Source organism: Acomys russatus, chromosome 27 (assembly GCF_903995435.1).
Source record: "Acomys russatus chromosome 27, mAcoRus1.1, whole genome shotgun sequence".
Taxonomy (NCBI): Eukaryota; Metazoa; Chordata; class Mammalia; order Rodentia; family Muridae; genus Acomys; species Acomys russatus.
In genome coordinates this window covers 15,524,113-15,539,877 of record NC_067163.1, presented here as the reverse complement: position 1 = coordinate 15,539,877, position 15,765 = coordinate 15,524,113, and the positions used below count along the sequence as shown (strand labels likewise).

General features: G+C 43.2%; 1 protein-coding gene across 1 annotated transcript in view; it reads left to right on the top strand.

Annotated features, from left to right (window-relative positions):
* Positions 1 to 3,663: 3,663 nt before the first annotated feature.
* Positions 3,664 to 15,765, top strand: part of LOC127210319 (indoleamine 2,3-dioxygenase 1-like) — a 49,919-nt gene continuing 37,817 nt past the window's right edge. The window contains exons 1-7 of the mRNA XM_051170033.1: positions 3,664 to 3,829; positions 6,946 to 7,041; positions 7,157 to 7,276; positions 10,363 to 10,481; positions 12,515 to 12,529; positions 13,974 to 14,073; positions 14,796 to 14,913. Of these exons, the coding sequence (XP_051025990.1) occupies positions 3,731 to 3,829; positions 6,946 to 7,041; positions 7,157 to 7,276; positions 10,363 to 10,481; positions 12,515 to 12,529; positions 13,974 to 14,073; positions 14,796 to 14,913 (667 nt within the window). The 5' untranslated portion in view covers positions 3,664 to 3,730. The remainder of the gene's footprint in view (positions 3,830 to 6,945; positions 7,042 to 7,156; positions 7,277 to 10,362; positions 10,482 to 12,514; positions 12,530 to 13,973; positions 14,074 to 14,795; positions 14,914 to 15,765) is intronic.

Sequence of the window (15,765 nt, the reverse complement as noted above, 5' to 3'; positions counted from 1 at the left end):
AAAGGCATCAGTCACCAAGCCTGGCTTTTGTTGTTCTATAGACACTCATCCAGTCATATCTTTGCATCTCTTCCTGAACTATGTTATGTCTGGACAATTGCAAACCCTTAGGTACTGTGTTCACTGCAGCCTTTCTGGTAATAGATGCCTACTTTGCTTGCTTTACAGCAGTTTTGTTTTATTTGCATTCTAGAGTGATCCTTTCTTGCCTTGCTGTACTTTTCACCCCGAGCTCTTTGAAGGCATTAGACACTTTGTCTATAGAATTCAATTTTGTTATTTCAGCCGTCAGCCATACTGTTGACCATTTAATGGTATTTAGTTTTTCTAGAATAATTTGTGTATGAGTTTTGTTTTTGATTTTGGGCAGTTTTAATATGGTTGGCTGTGTTTGGCATTAACTTTTGTGAAGTACATATTCTGCATCTACCTGGGACTTTGTGTTTTTCATGATTATAAATTCTCTGTCCCCATTGCTTTAAATACTGCCTCTCTGCTCTTTTGAGTAAGACCAGGACAACAGCTATGTTAGGTTTCCTCAGTATGCCCAATGTCTCTTATGTAGTCCGTGTGTCTGTACACATGCATAAGTATATACATCATGTAACCATATTTTCTATGTGTCTCAATCTATAGTTTGCTTCTGACAGGTCTGAAAGTTCATGACTTCTCAGTTATGCTAATTCTCTCGTGCTCATCCTGTTATTTTTCACATTTGCTATATGAAATACTTCTCACCCCTCTCTTTTACTTTTTAATGTTAAATGAATTGATTTTAAATCTACTAGTTTTCTCATTTAGCTCCTGTAGGTCTTTCTATAGTCCGCTGTTTGTCATAGAGTTGTGTCATGGCTGAGGCCATCTATGTTAGTGTCTCTTAAACCATTCCCAGGATGGCGTAGGTATTGTAAAGTCTAAGATGATGTCTTAAGAGTATTTAATTTTGTTTTGTTAAGGTAATTAATGGAGCAGAAAATCCTGTGTCACAGGGATCCCCTCTGGGAATGCCCAGAAAATTTCCTAATCAGACAGACATCTGTAAAAGTCAAATTTCTCACCTCCATCAGAGTTTTTAGAAAATCTCTGACACTAAATTCTCAGGGTGGAGGTGGAGGGAGGGGATGGACCTCTGTAAATTTACACCAAAAATGTTGTGTCAAATAGTCCTTTAAATGTTAGAATATCGTGAACATTGGTGTTTCAATTGCTTTTAATTCTTCTTGCATATGTGTCCTGGATCCTTTTATTTTTAACCGAGAATCCTTTTGTTTAAAAATAAGCATATTTTGAGACCCAGTGTCAACATTAAGAAGGAAACAGGGTACAGGCCCAAGGCTTGTGTATTAGAAAGGAGTAAGTTTAGTCTAACATAACCCTGGATAAGGGTTTTCCACAGATATTTCATTCTAACCCATTAGTCAACTACTTGCCTTATAATAATAGCACAATCTGGCCTTGAACTCTTGATCTACCTGTCTGTAATTCCCAAACCCAAAATTTTGAGTCTGTGCTGCCATGCCCAGCCAATTTCCTTTTAAGTCCTTTAGTGTCTTGGTGTTAGTGATAACCACAGTGGCATGAGACAGTGAGATTTCCACATGGGTGCGTTGATCATGCAGCTAGAAGTGAATTGTACAGCTAGAGGTCTAAGCAGAAGATGGAGAAACACGCAAGCTGTCAATCAGGAAGTGTTAATAAGGAAGGCAGACTCAGACACGCCAGCTGTGGGAAGCGACGGGGCCAAGGCTCCCAAGCCTTCCAGCTGATGATGAGGAACAACCCAGGGGAAAGAAAGAGATTCTGGCTGAGAGCACGGGACTGAGCCGCTCTTCAGAGTCCAAATGCCGGCAGCTTTCAACAGGGAGAGAGATCAAGGCCAAGAACTGAGAACATAGCTTCAGAAACCAAGAAGACGGGATTGAGAGACTATAGTTAGAGATGTGTAAAAAAGGGCGGTACCTGGAGGATGTGATGTAAAACAGCAGGAAGTAAAGAAAGCATATGTGTGTGACATCAAAGGTGGCATGGAGGCCCCTGGGTAAGCAGGGTGAAAACAACAACAACAACAACACATGCTTTATCAGCCATGGCTCCTTGGAACGACCCCTGAGAGATTTTTTTCCCCTAAGTCAGAATCTTCTAGAGATCCTTCCCATGATTAGAATAATACATTTTCCAGCTGTCAGTACTGTGTTAGGATCTTTGCTCTCTAGTAGAAAGGACAGGACTCAATGTAAAAAAAAAAAAAAAAAAAAAAAAAAATCTTACCTCGTGTCATACTTTGAAGACACAAGACTTGATGGCCCCACCTTTGACAGGGCTCCAAATGAATCAGCCCCATGAGTCATTTTCTTTACAAAAGCTTAACTGTTGTATTCTCCTTGCTGTGTTATTTTTGGTTTCGGTTTTTCATGCCCTTTTTTTTTATAATGAGCACATATTCTTGTAAAGCCATCTGTTCAAAGAAAAGCCATCATATGGTAATGATGTCAGAACTGTTCTAGAATGTTCCAGAGCTATGGCTCATTAATTTGTTTTAAGAGCTGATGGCCTGCACGATAAGCCTGCACTGTCTTTTCATGTACTGTACAGTTTTTCCCTCTTCTGATTATCAAAAAGCACGTGTAGTTTCTGCCTTTGGCTCCATGTTTCACAAGAACAAGCAAGCCTCTACAGACTGAAGTCTGTAAATCTTAAAATTAAATAACAAATTAAAATGTAAAAACTCACACACAGCAACAAAACCAAAACCATTGCACCAAAGTGGACATCAACTTAGGGGTACGTTGTGAGCATTTACCAAACAGGGTCTCTGTTTCCCCTTGTGAAAAAACCTTCCTTAGTTATTTCAACCTATGCTTTAGCTTTTAAGACACTAGAAAATCTCCAGATGTGCAGGGCTGTTGCCCTTATCACTAGGCAGTCCCTTGCAGGCAAATACAGTAGGAAAGGTGGACCAACCCTCAAGGGTATGACTTTCCAGTCATGTGAAGAAGCGAACCCCCCATTAGGCTTAACACAGTCAGGGATCTAGGGAAGAAAAGGAGGAGGAAGGGTCCGGTCTGTAAGCATCTGTGCATGGATCTGTCCAGACAACCAGGTGCTCTTCCTCTGTGTTCCTTTACAAGCTGACTAACCTGTGTCTCCCAGGTTGTCTTTCATGGCTGCTGAAACAAAATCACTTGACATTTTTAAAGACACATGGGAGCTTAAGTGAAAGCCAATAGTGGATGACTATTGGTCGTTTGGACCATGGCTGTCATCCTATTCTTTAATTTAAACCCAAACTCTGGAAGTTTTCTCGTGGTCACCTGTCTTCATGGTTCTTGCCATCTCAGTTGGGCCCTTGGTGGCCTGAACTCCTAATTTCCAGGGCTGAGGTGTGTGTGTGTGTGTGTGTGTGTGTGTGTGTGTGTGTGTGTGTGCACTTAGTCACCATAATTGGTACTGGAAACCCCCAGGGACATCATAGCCAGCAGTTGATGTCCTTAAGGGATAAATCTGATAAGAAACACAAATGTTTATTTTCTTCATATGTTGTAGAGAGAGGGTTTGTGGTTTTATTGTTCATCAAATTACAAATACATAAAACAGAAAACGAAACTGTCCCAAGTGGTGGCCACTTCTCCCTTCTTACGTGTGGGCTGCAGGGATTGGCCAAACCATGTCTATAAAGAGATGACCAGGAGCTCCTTCAGTGGCCAAGGGGGGGTCAGTGGAGTAGACAGAAATGGCACACAGTAAATTATCTCCTTCGGAAGGTTCTAGGAGGATCCTTGAGGAACACCACATAGATGAAGACGTGGGCTTTGCTCTGCCACACCCACTGGTAAGAGAAGGGAGAATCTGTTTTATCCTTATTGTTTATCTCGACAGGTGGATTGCTAAATGAGCAACTGCCCTCAGCTTCTCCTGACCCTAAGAAGGGTCAGACGTAGAGCCAAGGCACAAGTAAGAGAGCTTCATTGTTCTTCTGTGTCTCTTTTTCAAAATCCAGTCATGTCTGTGTGCCTCACTTTCTTAACATTGGAGATGTAAAGTGATGAAGAAGATGCTCATGAGAAGCCTCGTGGCTTTATGAAGGAACTGAACTGTGCTTGTAGAAGGGAAGTCTGTCTGTAGCAACCACCTTTCCAAAGGGGCAGAGCGTTCTCAAAAGGCAACATTCAAACGGCCAAAACTCCTGGGAATTTCCCTTGTCTTCTGAACTATGTCACATGTATAGAGTCTGTGCTCCTCACTGATTTCAATATATGAGATGATGTATCAAGTAACTCTTGTTTCATATTAATTAGGCTTGTCGTTTGCTAAGCATAATCCAAAGGAGAGTATAAATTACCTTGACTGCGCTTTCGTGTAAGTTTTAGCCTTGAAGTGCAATGATAAGAAAAAATGCTTATCTTAAAACACCTCGTGTTTCAAACAGGTAAGGTGGTGCGCAGCTTATAATTCTAGCACCCAGGAAGCAAAGGCAGGGGGAAGGTCTCAATTTCGAGGCCAGACCATCTCAAACAAAACAAACCTAAGAACCTACTAAAGAAACAAAAACTATGTGACTAAAATTGGATTCTAAGAATGCCTCGCATACTACCTTATCATTAACATCTTCATTATTAAAACTTACGGAGAATAGGAAAATGACAAAATAGAGATGCCCTGCACTCACCTAGTTCCACAAAGAACCAGAGCTTGTGTGACACTGGACCCAGCCAGGAGGAGCCCGGAGCCAGGAAGGCACGGATGTTAGGACAGAGGACTAACGATTGGGATAAGATAGGGAAAAGGAAGGCAGTTCCCTGCCGGGCAAGGCACTGGAACCCTGGCCGAGTTAAGTGTAGCGGTTAGCCTACGTTCGCGCTGGCTTGCCCAGCTCAGGGCTTTCTGGAGCCTGCACCTTGCAGGCTCTTAGAAGGAACGGCTTGCACAGCTCCCATCCAATCCGGTGGTTTGGGGGCGGGGCCAGACTACGGTTTCGCTCGCAGCCCAGGGAGCCCTGCCTCTGAGCACCAAGCCTGTTAAGGTACCCGTGCTAGGAGTGCCCTGGAGCCTGAGTTCTTGAATGTCCTGGCGTACCTAGTGTTGAGCTCTTCACATACCCGCTCACGGATGGGGGCACTGGCTACTTCAGGATTTAGCGGAGTGGTTCTCAACCTTCCTAATGGTGAGACTATTTAATACAGTTCCTCTTGTTGTGGTGGCCCCCACGCCCAACTATCAAATTATTTTTTGTTGCTACTTCATATCGGTAATATTGCTACTGTTGTGAAGTGTAGTGTAAATATCCGTGTTTTTCGATGGTCTCAGGCGACCCTCGTGAAAGGATTGTTTGACCCTCTCAAGGGGGTCTTGACCCACAGGTTGAGAAGTGCTGCTTTAACCGGAAGCAGCCTTGGGAAGGACACATTAGGACTATACTTGGGTGTGGTTCGGAGTTCCGGAGTTCATTTGGGGGTATAGTCTGCATTTCTGTAGGAGTTCTTAATGTCGTGTGGTTGTAAATATGAGATTCAGGAGATATCTTTATTTGGAATTCTTTTTCATTTGAGGGTGGGGTGAAAATAACCTATGGGAGAGGAACTAGATGCCACCTATGCAGCAGTCCCCTCCCCATCAGTGGCTTTGCTCCCTATGGTAGGTTCCCAGCATGGAGGCACTTACGTTCAAGTCACTCCTCCTTTACTTAATATGCTCAAAGCTCATGCACAGCCCGTCCCAGAGGAGTCTGAAAAACCATCAAGTGTTCCCTTCAAGTGGCGAGGTGACCGTTGTTCTCTGGTAAATATAGAAAACAACCAGGCTGCTGAGACGTATGGTAAGAACAAGTCTGTGAGACACTGTAAGAAGAAAAAGACATCCACAGGCCGGGAAGATGGCTTGATCAGTGCTCTGCGTGCACAAGCACACGAATTCAGTCCCAGAAGCCAGGTTAAGACAAAACAGCGAGGTGGCGTGCGCTTGAAATTCCAGTGGGTCCCTAGGTCTTGCCAGCCAGCCAGCCTAACCTAATGGGTTGGCACCAGGCCAATGTAAGTCTCAGTTTCAAAAATAAGATGAAGGACATGCCTGAGGTTGTCCTCTGGCCTGCGCACATGTATGCACGTGTGCACACGCGCACAAACACACATACACACATGTACTCAAATCCACATGCACACACATCTACACATGAACAGATATCTATACACATGCACACATGGGCACACATCCACACACACACACACACACACACACACACACACACACACACACACAGAACCTATTCTAGTTCTGCTATCCTATCTCAAACTGCAAACGTTATAGCAACAGCCCATGACTGCTACTCAGGATGGAAAATGTGCTAAGTGTCCCGTAATATGCCAGGCCCTGGAAGAGATATTAGGAGCACAATACAGCCTTGATTCTAAAAAGTGGAAATGCTAGTTTGAGCTACAAGAAAGGTTATACACAAAATAAATGGATTTAGAAAGATATGTGACAGAGAGACCACTTCATGGGCCATGAGAAATATGATAAGTATATACGTAGAACTCAGTGCGGTGCCTAATTTGCTGGTAACTTTAATGCCATCTCATTTTTCTTCCATTCAATGAATATAGCTGAGAAGAAAGAATGTAACAGAGAAATAAGTGACTGAGTGTAAAAAGGCACAACTCACGGGAGTCGCAGAGAGGAGACTGGTGTAGGATGCAGTACTGAGGGGGCTTTGGGTAGAGTCTTGGGCTGGGTTTTTGTAAGAGCAGGGGCCACAGGAAGGAACAGTGGTTCTGCCTGTATATCTGTTGGGTGGCAAAGGCTAGGCTGCTGTTTTCTACATCATGTTCATTGGGGGCACAAATGGAGCTAAAGGCAAGAGAGGCCATCTCCAGAGAAGCCTGTACTACATTCAGAGACCTCCATGAGCAATTCAAACAAAATGCTCTTGTTTGGTCTTGTTTCCCTTTCAAGGAGGAACTGCCCGATGCATACAATGCCTGGATCCGCATTGCTAGAAATCTGCCTCCGCTGATTGAGAACAGGCAGCTTCGAGAAGAAGTTGAGAAGGTTTGAGCATTTGTGTAATCGTCTTTCCGTGTAATTCTTCACATTTTGATCTTGGTTTTAAAACCTGCAACGTTACCAGGATTGACATCAGTCAAATCTCTCCATCTTTTCTCAGCTGCCTCCACTACGCACTGATGAATTGCAAGGGCACAGGCTGCAGCGCCTGGCACATTTGGCCCTGGGGTGCATCACCATGGCATACGTGTGGTACCAAGGGACTAGTGACATCCGAAAGGTTTGGAGACTTTTCTGGTATTTCCTCATATAGCGAGTTTTCATTAACATGAAAGTGAATTCCAGCTTGCGTTAAATGTAGAACCTTTTGAGGGCTTGGAATGTACCTCGGTGGTAGAGTGCTTCCTTGGCATGTGGAAGGCCCTGGGATTGATCCCTAGTACTGAAAAAATATTAGATATTAAATATTAGTTCTAACATTAGGTATTAGAACTGCATTGCTACCATGATGGATGGTGATGCTGGGGAGAAGAGGCTTCTGGAGCCAGGCACGACTGTTGAACCTAGGACCTTGTGCATTTCAACTCCACTGTGCTACATATTAGAAGTTTGTATCAAGAGAAAAATAAAGCAGTGGCTAAGCACACCCACTGTTCTCATAATTACATTGTAAACGCCTTTCATATACTGGACAACCACAATATAAGTAAATACAGACATGTGTCCCGCTTTCTTAATTTAAGACCGCTGCAAGTGTTTTACAGTTACCGTACACATTTAGCTGGCACTCAAAAATCACATGAGATCCGCAAATGCTTATGTATATATCAAGTCAGAAAGGGATAGCATCTGTTTCTCAGAGTACCTTTTACCGTCTAGTGACAGATGCAATTGATGCTTCCTTCAGATGCTTTTATCACCACATGCAGTTTAAAAACGGAGCCATGCATACAATCCATCCACGAAATCAGTCAGCTCCTGGGGCACAGAGAGGAGCTGAATGCTCTGTGTAATCTTGGGAGCACCTGCACTTCCACTCACTTTTTGGCTGGCATTTGGATTCTGGGATGAGGCACAGAGTCTACGTCTCCTCTTCCAGGCCAGCTGACAGCATTTAAGCAAAATTAAATTGTATGTAGCTGTGTAATCTCATCAGACATCTTAGAGTTTTAATCTAAGTATGTATGCGTGACCGTTACATGTCTATAAGGGAAGGTTAGAGTCAGGGTTCTGTTAGTATCTGCTGTCTACTACAAGCAAGAGTCCAGCGGACTTAAACAGTAGTGGATGGGATTACAAATTCAGAGGAACCATGTGAGAGGGAGAGAGAGGGAGGGAGGGAGAGAGAGAGAGAGAGAGAGAGAGAGAGAGAGAGAGAGAGAGAGAGAGAGAGAGAGAGTATTTGGAATGCCTGTAGAGACCTTAATGGTCTTAGCATCATTTAAAAAATATATAAAAAAAAAAAAAAAAGAGAAAAAATCCTGTTTATCAGACTCAGTTGACAAGGCAAATTATGAAAGAAAGATGACGTAAAAACATATTTTACTTCAGCATGACCTTGTTGGCCTTTTAAATTCTGGCAATAAAAATATGCAACATCTTATTTTAAGGAGGGAATTTGTTTCAATATAAAAAAATAAATGAACAAAATGTAATTCAGCATTCCAAGTGTTTTAGCTCCTGCAAAGCTGCCTGTAATAAACGTATGTTAGGGCAGTCATTTTGCTTTTCCAAAGTTAGCTCAAATTATCTTTACTGAATGCTTCCCTGTTGCCCTCTGGTCCCACTTCTGTAAACCTCGGACGGGCAAAAATTTCGTTCCTTTTGAACATGTATGTCTGAAGAGTTTCACCGTGTCCGCATCTCACCGCGCACATGGGTGTGATTCGATGAACCGCTCTCTCTCGGTTAAGCCCACCCAGAAGTATATAGAGCTAATCCGAAGCCATTATAGAGCTCATGATTTCTCAGAACTGTGCTATTGATGTACTGCCACACCACCTGTGTCCTATGAGGCTGACTTTATACTGCTGGAGTGTCCCTTACCTTTCCCCCCGTGACTCACCATGACAGCGATTACCCCAATCACTACATGGGGCCGTCTGGTTCTAGGCCAAATGATATTAAGGCAGATGCTGATGCAGAACACAGTGTTGGCTGTATACCTAATAAACTACAGGGAGCATCCGGCCGGGACACCAGGGAAATTGAGGTCTCTAACAGGGGGAGCTCAAGGATGGCTGGTTCTCTCTCTCCTCACTGATGAAATGCCTCACATAAGTTAAGTGGGAGAAGTATTTATTTCCACTCATAGCTTCAGAGACTTCAGGCAATAGAACCTGGGCTCTTTGGGTGGGAGCAACCATCTCATGGTGACCAGAAGGCAGAGAGACACTTCTGTGCTGCAGACTTCCTGCTGTTTCCCTGATATTTGACCCAGGGCTGCTGCATATTTGACCCTTCTACCCACAATCAGCACACATCTTCCTGGATTAGCTAATTAGTCTTCCTTGGAAACATCTCCTGGGAGGAGTCCAGACTATGCTGTGATAGCCACCTGCGCACCTCTCACTGGAGATTAACAACCTCATCTGTACACTTAGAAACAATGTGAGGCCCCACTGCTTGGGGTAACTGCTGTTTTGTGTATTGAGTCAAAGTCTCACTAAGTAACACAGGCCAATCCGGAACTCACTCTGTGTCCTGGGTTGGCCTAGAAGTCTCAACTCTCCTGTATGATCTTTCCAAGTAGTGGGATAACAGGCCTGCATGGCACCAGTGCCAAGTATAGTGAAGTTTAATGAAAACAGAATAAGCATACCACACACACACACACACACACACACACACACACATGCACACATGTGTGCATACACACACAAGCACGCACACGCCCACTCACACAAGCAGGTGCGTGCACAAGCGTTTCCTCCGGTGTGCTCTGGGAAAGCAGCCTGCTCGCACTTCTCACGTAAGTCACATCCCATGTCTTTAACAAAGTCTGGAATTCCAGAGACACTGAGTTTTCCTTTGTTATTACCACTAGCTACTATGGTGCCTTGTGTGATGGGCGAGTGAAGGACAGAGTGAAAATAGCTCAGGGTCATAAGAAAATAAAACGTTCAGGCTCCTTATCTTACTTTTCTTCCTGTTTGCAGGCAAGCTACGCCCAAAACAACTCATGTCCCATAACAGGAGCATTGAACAATGGCCAGGGTTACGTTATGAAATGTGGGAGAGAAAAAAAAAAATTACACATTTGGGCTTCTGAGTGCTATCTATGCCCCAGAACAAGTTTTAAGACTGTGAGGAGAAGAAAATGTAAGATGTTTCAGTGGCTAAAAATGATCATTGTGTTGAAATCAGGTGCTGCCCAGAAATATTGCTGTTCCCTATTGCGAACTCTCGGAGAAGCTGGGTCTGCCTCCCATTCTGTCTTACGCAGACTGTGTCCTAGCAAACTGGAAGAAAAAGGACCCCAACGGGTATGTAACTGTGGCAGAACGGGGCTTGGAATGCCATGCTATTAACTCAGGATATTTATTCCTTAACTTTTGGCAACATAGCTTCTGATGCTGGTTATGGCTTCTTAGAGGGTCATGTCTGTGATGACAAACGTACTGTACGTGAGCATGACAGAAGCATCTGGATAGAGGAAAATCCAGAGGGCCTCCATCTTCAGTCTATTGTGCACGTGCCTTGTGCAGCCACTGCCGGAAGCCAGCTACAGAAGTACTTCTGCCACCTCATAAAATGCCTTCATACCTCTTGTTATTTATTTCCTTCCTCTGCTTTAAGAAAATATATTCCAAATTGTTTTTATTGGTTTAGGGTCCAGCAAGATGGCTAGGCACAGGCACTTGCCGCACAACCTAAGTGTAACCCCCGAGATGCAAGAAAAGGAAGTAAAGAATTGACTCCACAGAGATCTCTTTTGTATGTGCACCATGACGTATGCCCCCACATCATGCACTCAGAGGAGAATCAGAAAAACTTAGGCTTTTTAAATTTAGTTGATTTTATATTAAAATTTACTTGGGGTCTGAATTTTTTTTTCTGGCTCATTTTGTTCGTGTTTTGTCTCACTTATCTATTTTTTGACAGTGTCTTGCCACTTAAGAGGCCTTGAACTGGCTGCTCCCCCGCCTCTGTCTCGTGTGCCCTGGCATCCCAAGTGTGCACGGCAACACCTGGCGGGTTGGAGTTCAGATCAATAATACCATTGTCCCAGTTAGGGTTTCTATTGCTGTGGTCAACTCCGTGACTGAGAGTAGCTCGGAGAGGAAAGGGTTTCATTTCACCTTGGCTAGAAGTTTCTCATGCAGCGAAGCTGGGGCAGTAAGTCAAGAAGGGAAAGTAGAGGCAGGAACTGGAGCAGAAGCCATGGAGAGACACTGCCACGCTTGTCCCTGTGCCTTATTGGGACAGCTTTCTAATAGCCCAAGGATGGCACCACCTGCACTGAGCTGGACCCGTCTCTCCTCAGTCGTCAATGAAGAAAAACTTGCCCATAGGCCAGTCTGGTGATGGCATCTTCTCAAACGATGTCCCCTCTTCCAAAAATGATTCTAGTTTGTGTTGAGTAAACACAAACACTACAGCACAGACATTGAATATGAAGCTTTGTTTTAGGGTTTTGTTTTGTTTTGTTGGGGTTTTTTGTTTTTTGAGATGGGGTTCTCTGTTACACAGAGCCCTGGCTGTTGTGGACTCTCTTTGTAGACTAGGCTGGCCTTGAACTCACAGAGATCTGCCTGCCTCTGCCTCCCAAGTGCCGGGATTAAAGGCATGCGCCACCACGCCTGGCTCAAATGTGAAGTTCCTTCTGGGTGGTTTCCTTTCACTAATGTGTTTTTTTTTTTTAAATTATGAAAACTTAATTTCTAGATAGTTATATTTAAGAGTGAACATGTCCTCAGAGGGAGAAGCAAAAACATGTGGGCTTTCAGGGTAACCTGCTCAGAAGTCAGCTAGTGATGGGACCTGCAACAAGATGCAAGACGCTAAGAACTATAAGCTGTACCTGTGAGGTGTAGTCTGCATACGGCAATAGCTGAAAATGGAAGGATTTGCTGTATAACGTACCTTCATAGTAATAAATAATTCTGAGTGTGTGCTCTTGGATTAACTTAATGTTTAGGCCAGTGGTTCTCAACCTGTGGGTCATGACCCCTTTGGGGTGAGTCACATATCAGGTACCCTGCATATCAGACATCTACATTATGATCAATAGCAGTAGCAAAATTATAGTTATAAAGTAGCAACAAAAATAATTTTACGATTGGAGGTCACCACAACATGAGGACCTGTATTAAAGGGACGCAGCATTAGGAAGGTTGAGAACCACTGGCAAGCAATCTTGAGAAATATAAAAACCATGGTTTTCCTTCTTTAAGCCTATGTCTCAACACTGACACATCACAGTATACAAGCTGCCTATACTCAAACTCACCTGATTTTATAATTGTTGTCTTTCTCTCCTCCAATGGGCACATTGCTTTGCGGCTGCTTTCCTAAGGCCCATGACATATGAGTAAGTATTTTACTATTCTTTTATCTGAAGAATTACTTGGCATCCAGAGTGAATGTGGGCTTTAGAGATATTCCAAATGGTTGGATGTAGGAAGGTAATGAAAATAATTATTAAAAAAACAATAACAAATAATCTAGTCCTTAATTGTATCTATAAATATGAATGTGTCTTTTAAATATTGTAGCTACAGATCCTTGCAAAGCTGTTATTTGCACTTTCATGTTTGAAATTGATATGAACAGATATGAAAAATGCATGCATGCCTGTATGTGTGTGTGACCTCATGACCTCTGAAAGTAGAAGTAATTACTGATATCACCTAGTAGCCTATGACTTCTCTTTAACCCAACCTTTAACATATTTGATCTATGTACTGAACTTTATTAAAAGTTGGGGAACTAAGACATATAGCACAAGTGTGATCTTGCCTAGATGAAGTTAGGCATATATACATATATGTGTGTGTGTGTGTGTGTGTGTGTGTGTGTGTATAGACATATATACACACATATATATGATAAAATGTATGAGCACTGCTCAAACAGAAGCTTGGGAAAAGGAGTCTAGAAGACTGAGGAAGAAGAGCACTTATAACCTAAGACATATTGAGTGTGAAGGACTTGGATGCACAAACCTTTTGGTGCATTATCAGAGCTGGAAGCCTCCTCGCGAGCACCACCATAAATAACGAGTAACACAAATAACACTGTGGGATATGGGGAAAAAACCCCGAATGATTCCACAAGTCTTTGTTGGTGATGGTCAAGAGCTTAAACGGTATCTTTAAATAATGAGCTTTTTAAAACAAGACCTCACAGCAGACAAGCAGCAGCATACCTAGGTTTAGAACCCAGGAATTTAACCACTTCCAAACTCATAGACACACAGGCTCTGAAGCCATGGTTTCACCAATGCCAAAACTTCCGGAGGAAAGAATAAAACAGAATCTAGCCAGTTTGTGTGTGTGTGTGTGTGTGTGTGTGTGTGTGTGTGTGTGTGTGTGTGTGTTTGTGTGTGCATGGGTATATGTACTCATGAGTATGTATGGGTGGGTGGCATGTGTGCTGAGGGTAGAGGATGAACAGGGTTTCCCGGGAATAGAACGCAGGGCTTTGAGTATATATTTATGATCATATGCATACATGTATGATTAATGGAAACAGATTTATTGTGGGGTTTCTAGGCCCATGCTCTAGAGTACAATTCCAAGTGTGAACATGGCCTTAACTACCTGTGATCTTTAGACAATGCACCAATATTCCTGACTTCAAGTATATTCTCAAATATGAAGTAAAGAGAGTAGGCTGCGGCATATACTACTCTGGCACAATTATTTTGGGAATTAAAAAAAAATGTATAATAAAGATAGTGGGAAAATATGGTGTTCTACAAATACGCTGTTCATTTTCCTGCATTGTTTGTCAACTGTGGCTGGTTTTCATAGGAACATGGACATTCTGTTTTCGTTTCCTGGTGGGGACTGCAGCAAAGGCTTCTTCCTTGTTTCTCTGTTGGTAGAAATCGCAGCTTCTCCTGCAATCCAAGTAAGTCTGTTCTCTCTTAGCTGTTTCTTTCCCATCTGTGTAAGCAGAGCAAGCACGTAGCAAGTAAATTATAATAGTATGGTTGACTTTACCCTGATTATGGGTACCATCAGATCATAAAACTAGATGAACTACACCCTTTAATAAAAAAGACATATTTTTTGTGCACATCACCCTGAAATATAAAAATCTAGGTGCCATGTAGTCATAATAAAGTTTGAAATTCCAGCAAGGAAAAAAAAGTGTTCAAAGGGATTTGTTGTCAATTCACGGTGATGTGAATCAGATTGTTCTGACTAGAAAGGCAAACGCAGAGGGCTGAGGTAATGGTGCGGTGGGTAAAGAGCCTGCTGTGCAAGCATGAGACCTGAGTCTGATCTCCTGGTGAAAAAGCCTAGCATGTTGGCACACACCTGCCAGGCCGGGAAGTGGAGACAGGCAGGTCCCTGGGGCTCTGTGGCCAGCCAGCCAGCCTAACCAGTGATCTCCAGCCTCATAAAACAAAGGAGCGGCTCTTCATGACTGTGGGTGTGAACCTCTGGCCTCTACAAGCACATATGTGTGCACCCACAGGTGTACACAGGCTCACACACATTCATGAACATACAAGTGGAAAAACAAACTTGATTTGCTGAGTAAGCTACAATTTATTTTGTGCCAATGTTGACTGCTAGGTCTCTTCCCCTCTCCCCTCTCTCATTTTTAAACTTTATTTTTTAAAGGCAATCCCCTCTGTATGCAGTGCTGTGCAGCATCAAGACCTGAAAGCACTGGAAAAGGCACTGTATCATATAGCTACCAGTCTGGAGAAAGCCAAGGAATATTTTAAGAAGATGCGTGGTAAGTAGTGTTGGCAGTGCACATTCTGGGCTCACAGCCACAGGGGTCTGGTGTCTGAAGCAAAGAGGGGTTGAGGAAAAGGAAGTGTAAGGTACCCATTACTCAGTGTCTGTCCATCTCATGGCACCATTAGTTTTGTGTGGTAGGTCTAATTATTTCCATTTACAGAAAAGGAAATGTAAAGTCAAAGAGACAAGGTGACCTAAAGTTATGCCACAGGAAGTAAACAAGGGCCCAGAATTCCAAACTGGGTCTTTTTGATGCTGAGGAACTTTCTTGCCTGCCACTAAAACCCACAAAGAAACCTGTTGAATGCCAAGTCAATTTTAAGTGTTAAAAAACCTAGATTCTGGCCTGACTTGACTCTGATTCTTCACAAATCCACTGTAGGGTAACAGAGAAAAGATCTGTTTCAAAACTGATGTAGAAACTCTACAAACCCCAGAAAGTGTAGAAGAGTAATTTGGGAAGGAAATCTGCCTTCCTGGCTCAGTTTAACAAGTAGATTTTTTTTTTTTTTTTTTTTTTTTTTGTGAGTTTGAAGTTTATGCTGGCTGTCTATTGAGGGAGAAAACGCTTCTGAGCAAATGTTAGTAGGCTTTAGGAAGACCCATGAATGGATCCCATGGTGCTTCTGTGTGCCTGCATGTGTGCTTGCTTGCCTGCTTGTGTACTAGCTGCCAGTGATGGAGCCCGGAGCTCACAGATGCTAAGAACGGACACTACCACTGAGCTACATGCCTTGTCCTAGTTTGTTTTTGCAAGCACCGCATCTGCTGTGTCAGTAAGCATGCGCAGTGAGGCTGTGCAATGCCAACAGTCTCACTTGGGTGACGGTGTCTCCTGAGTAAC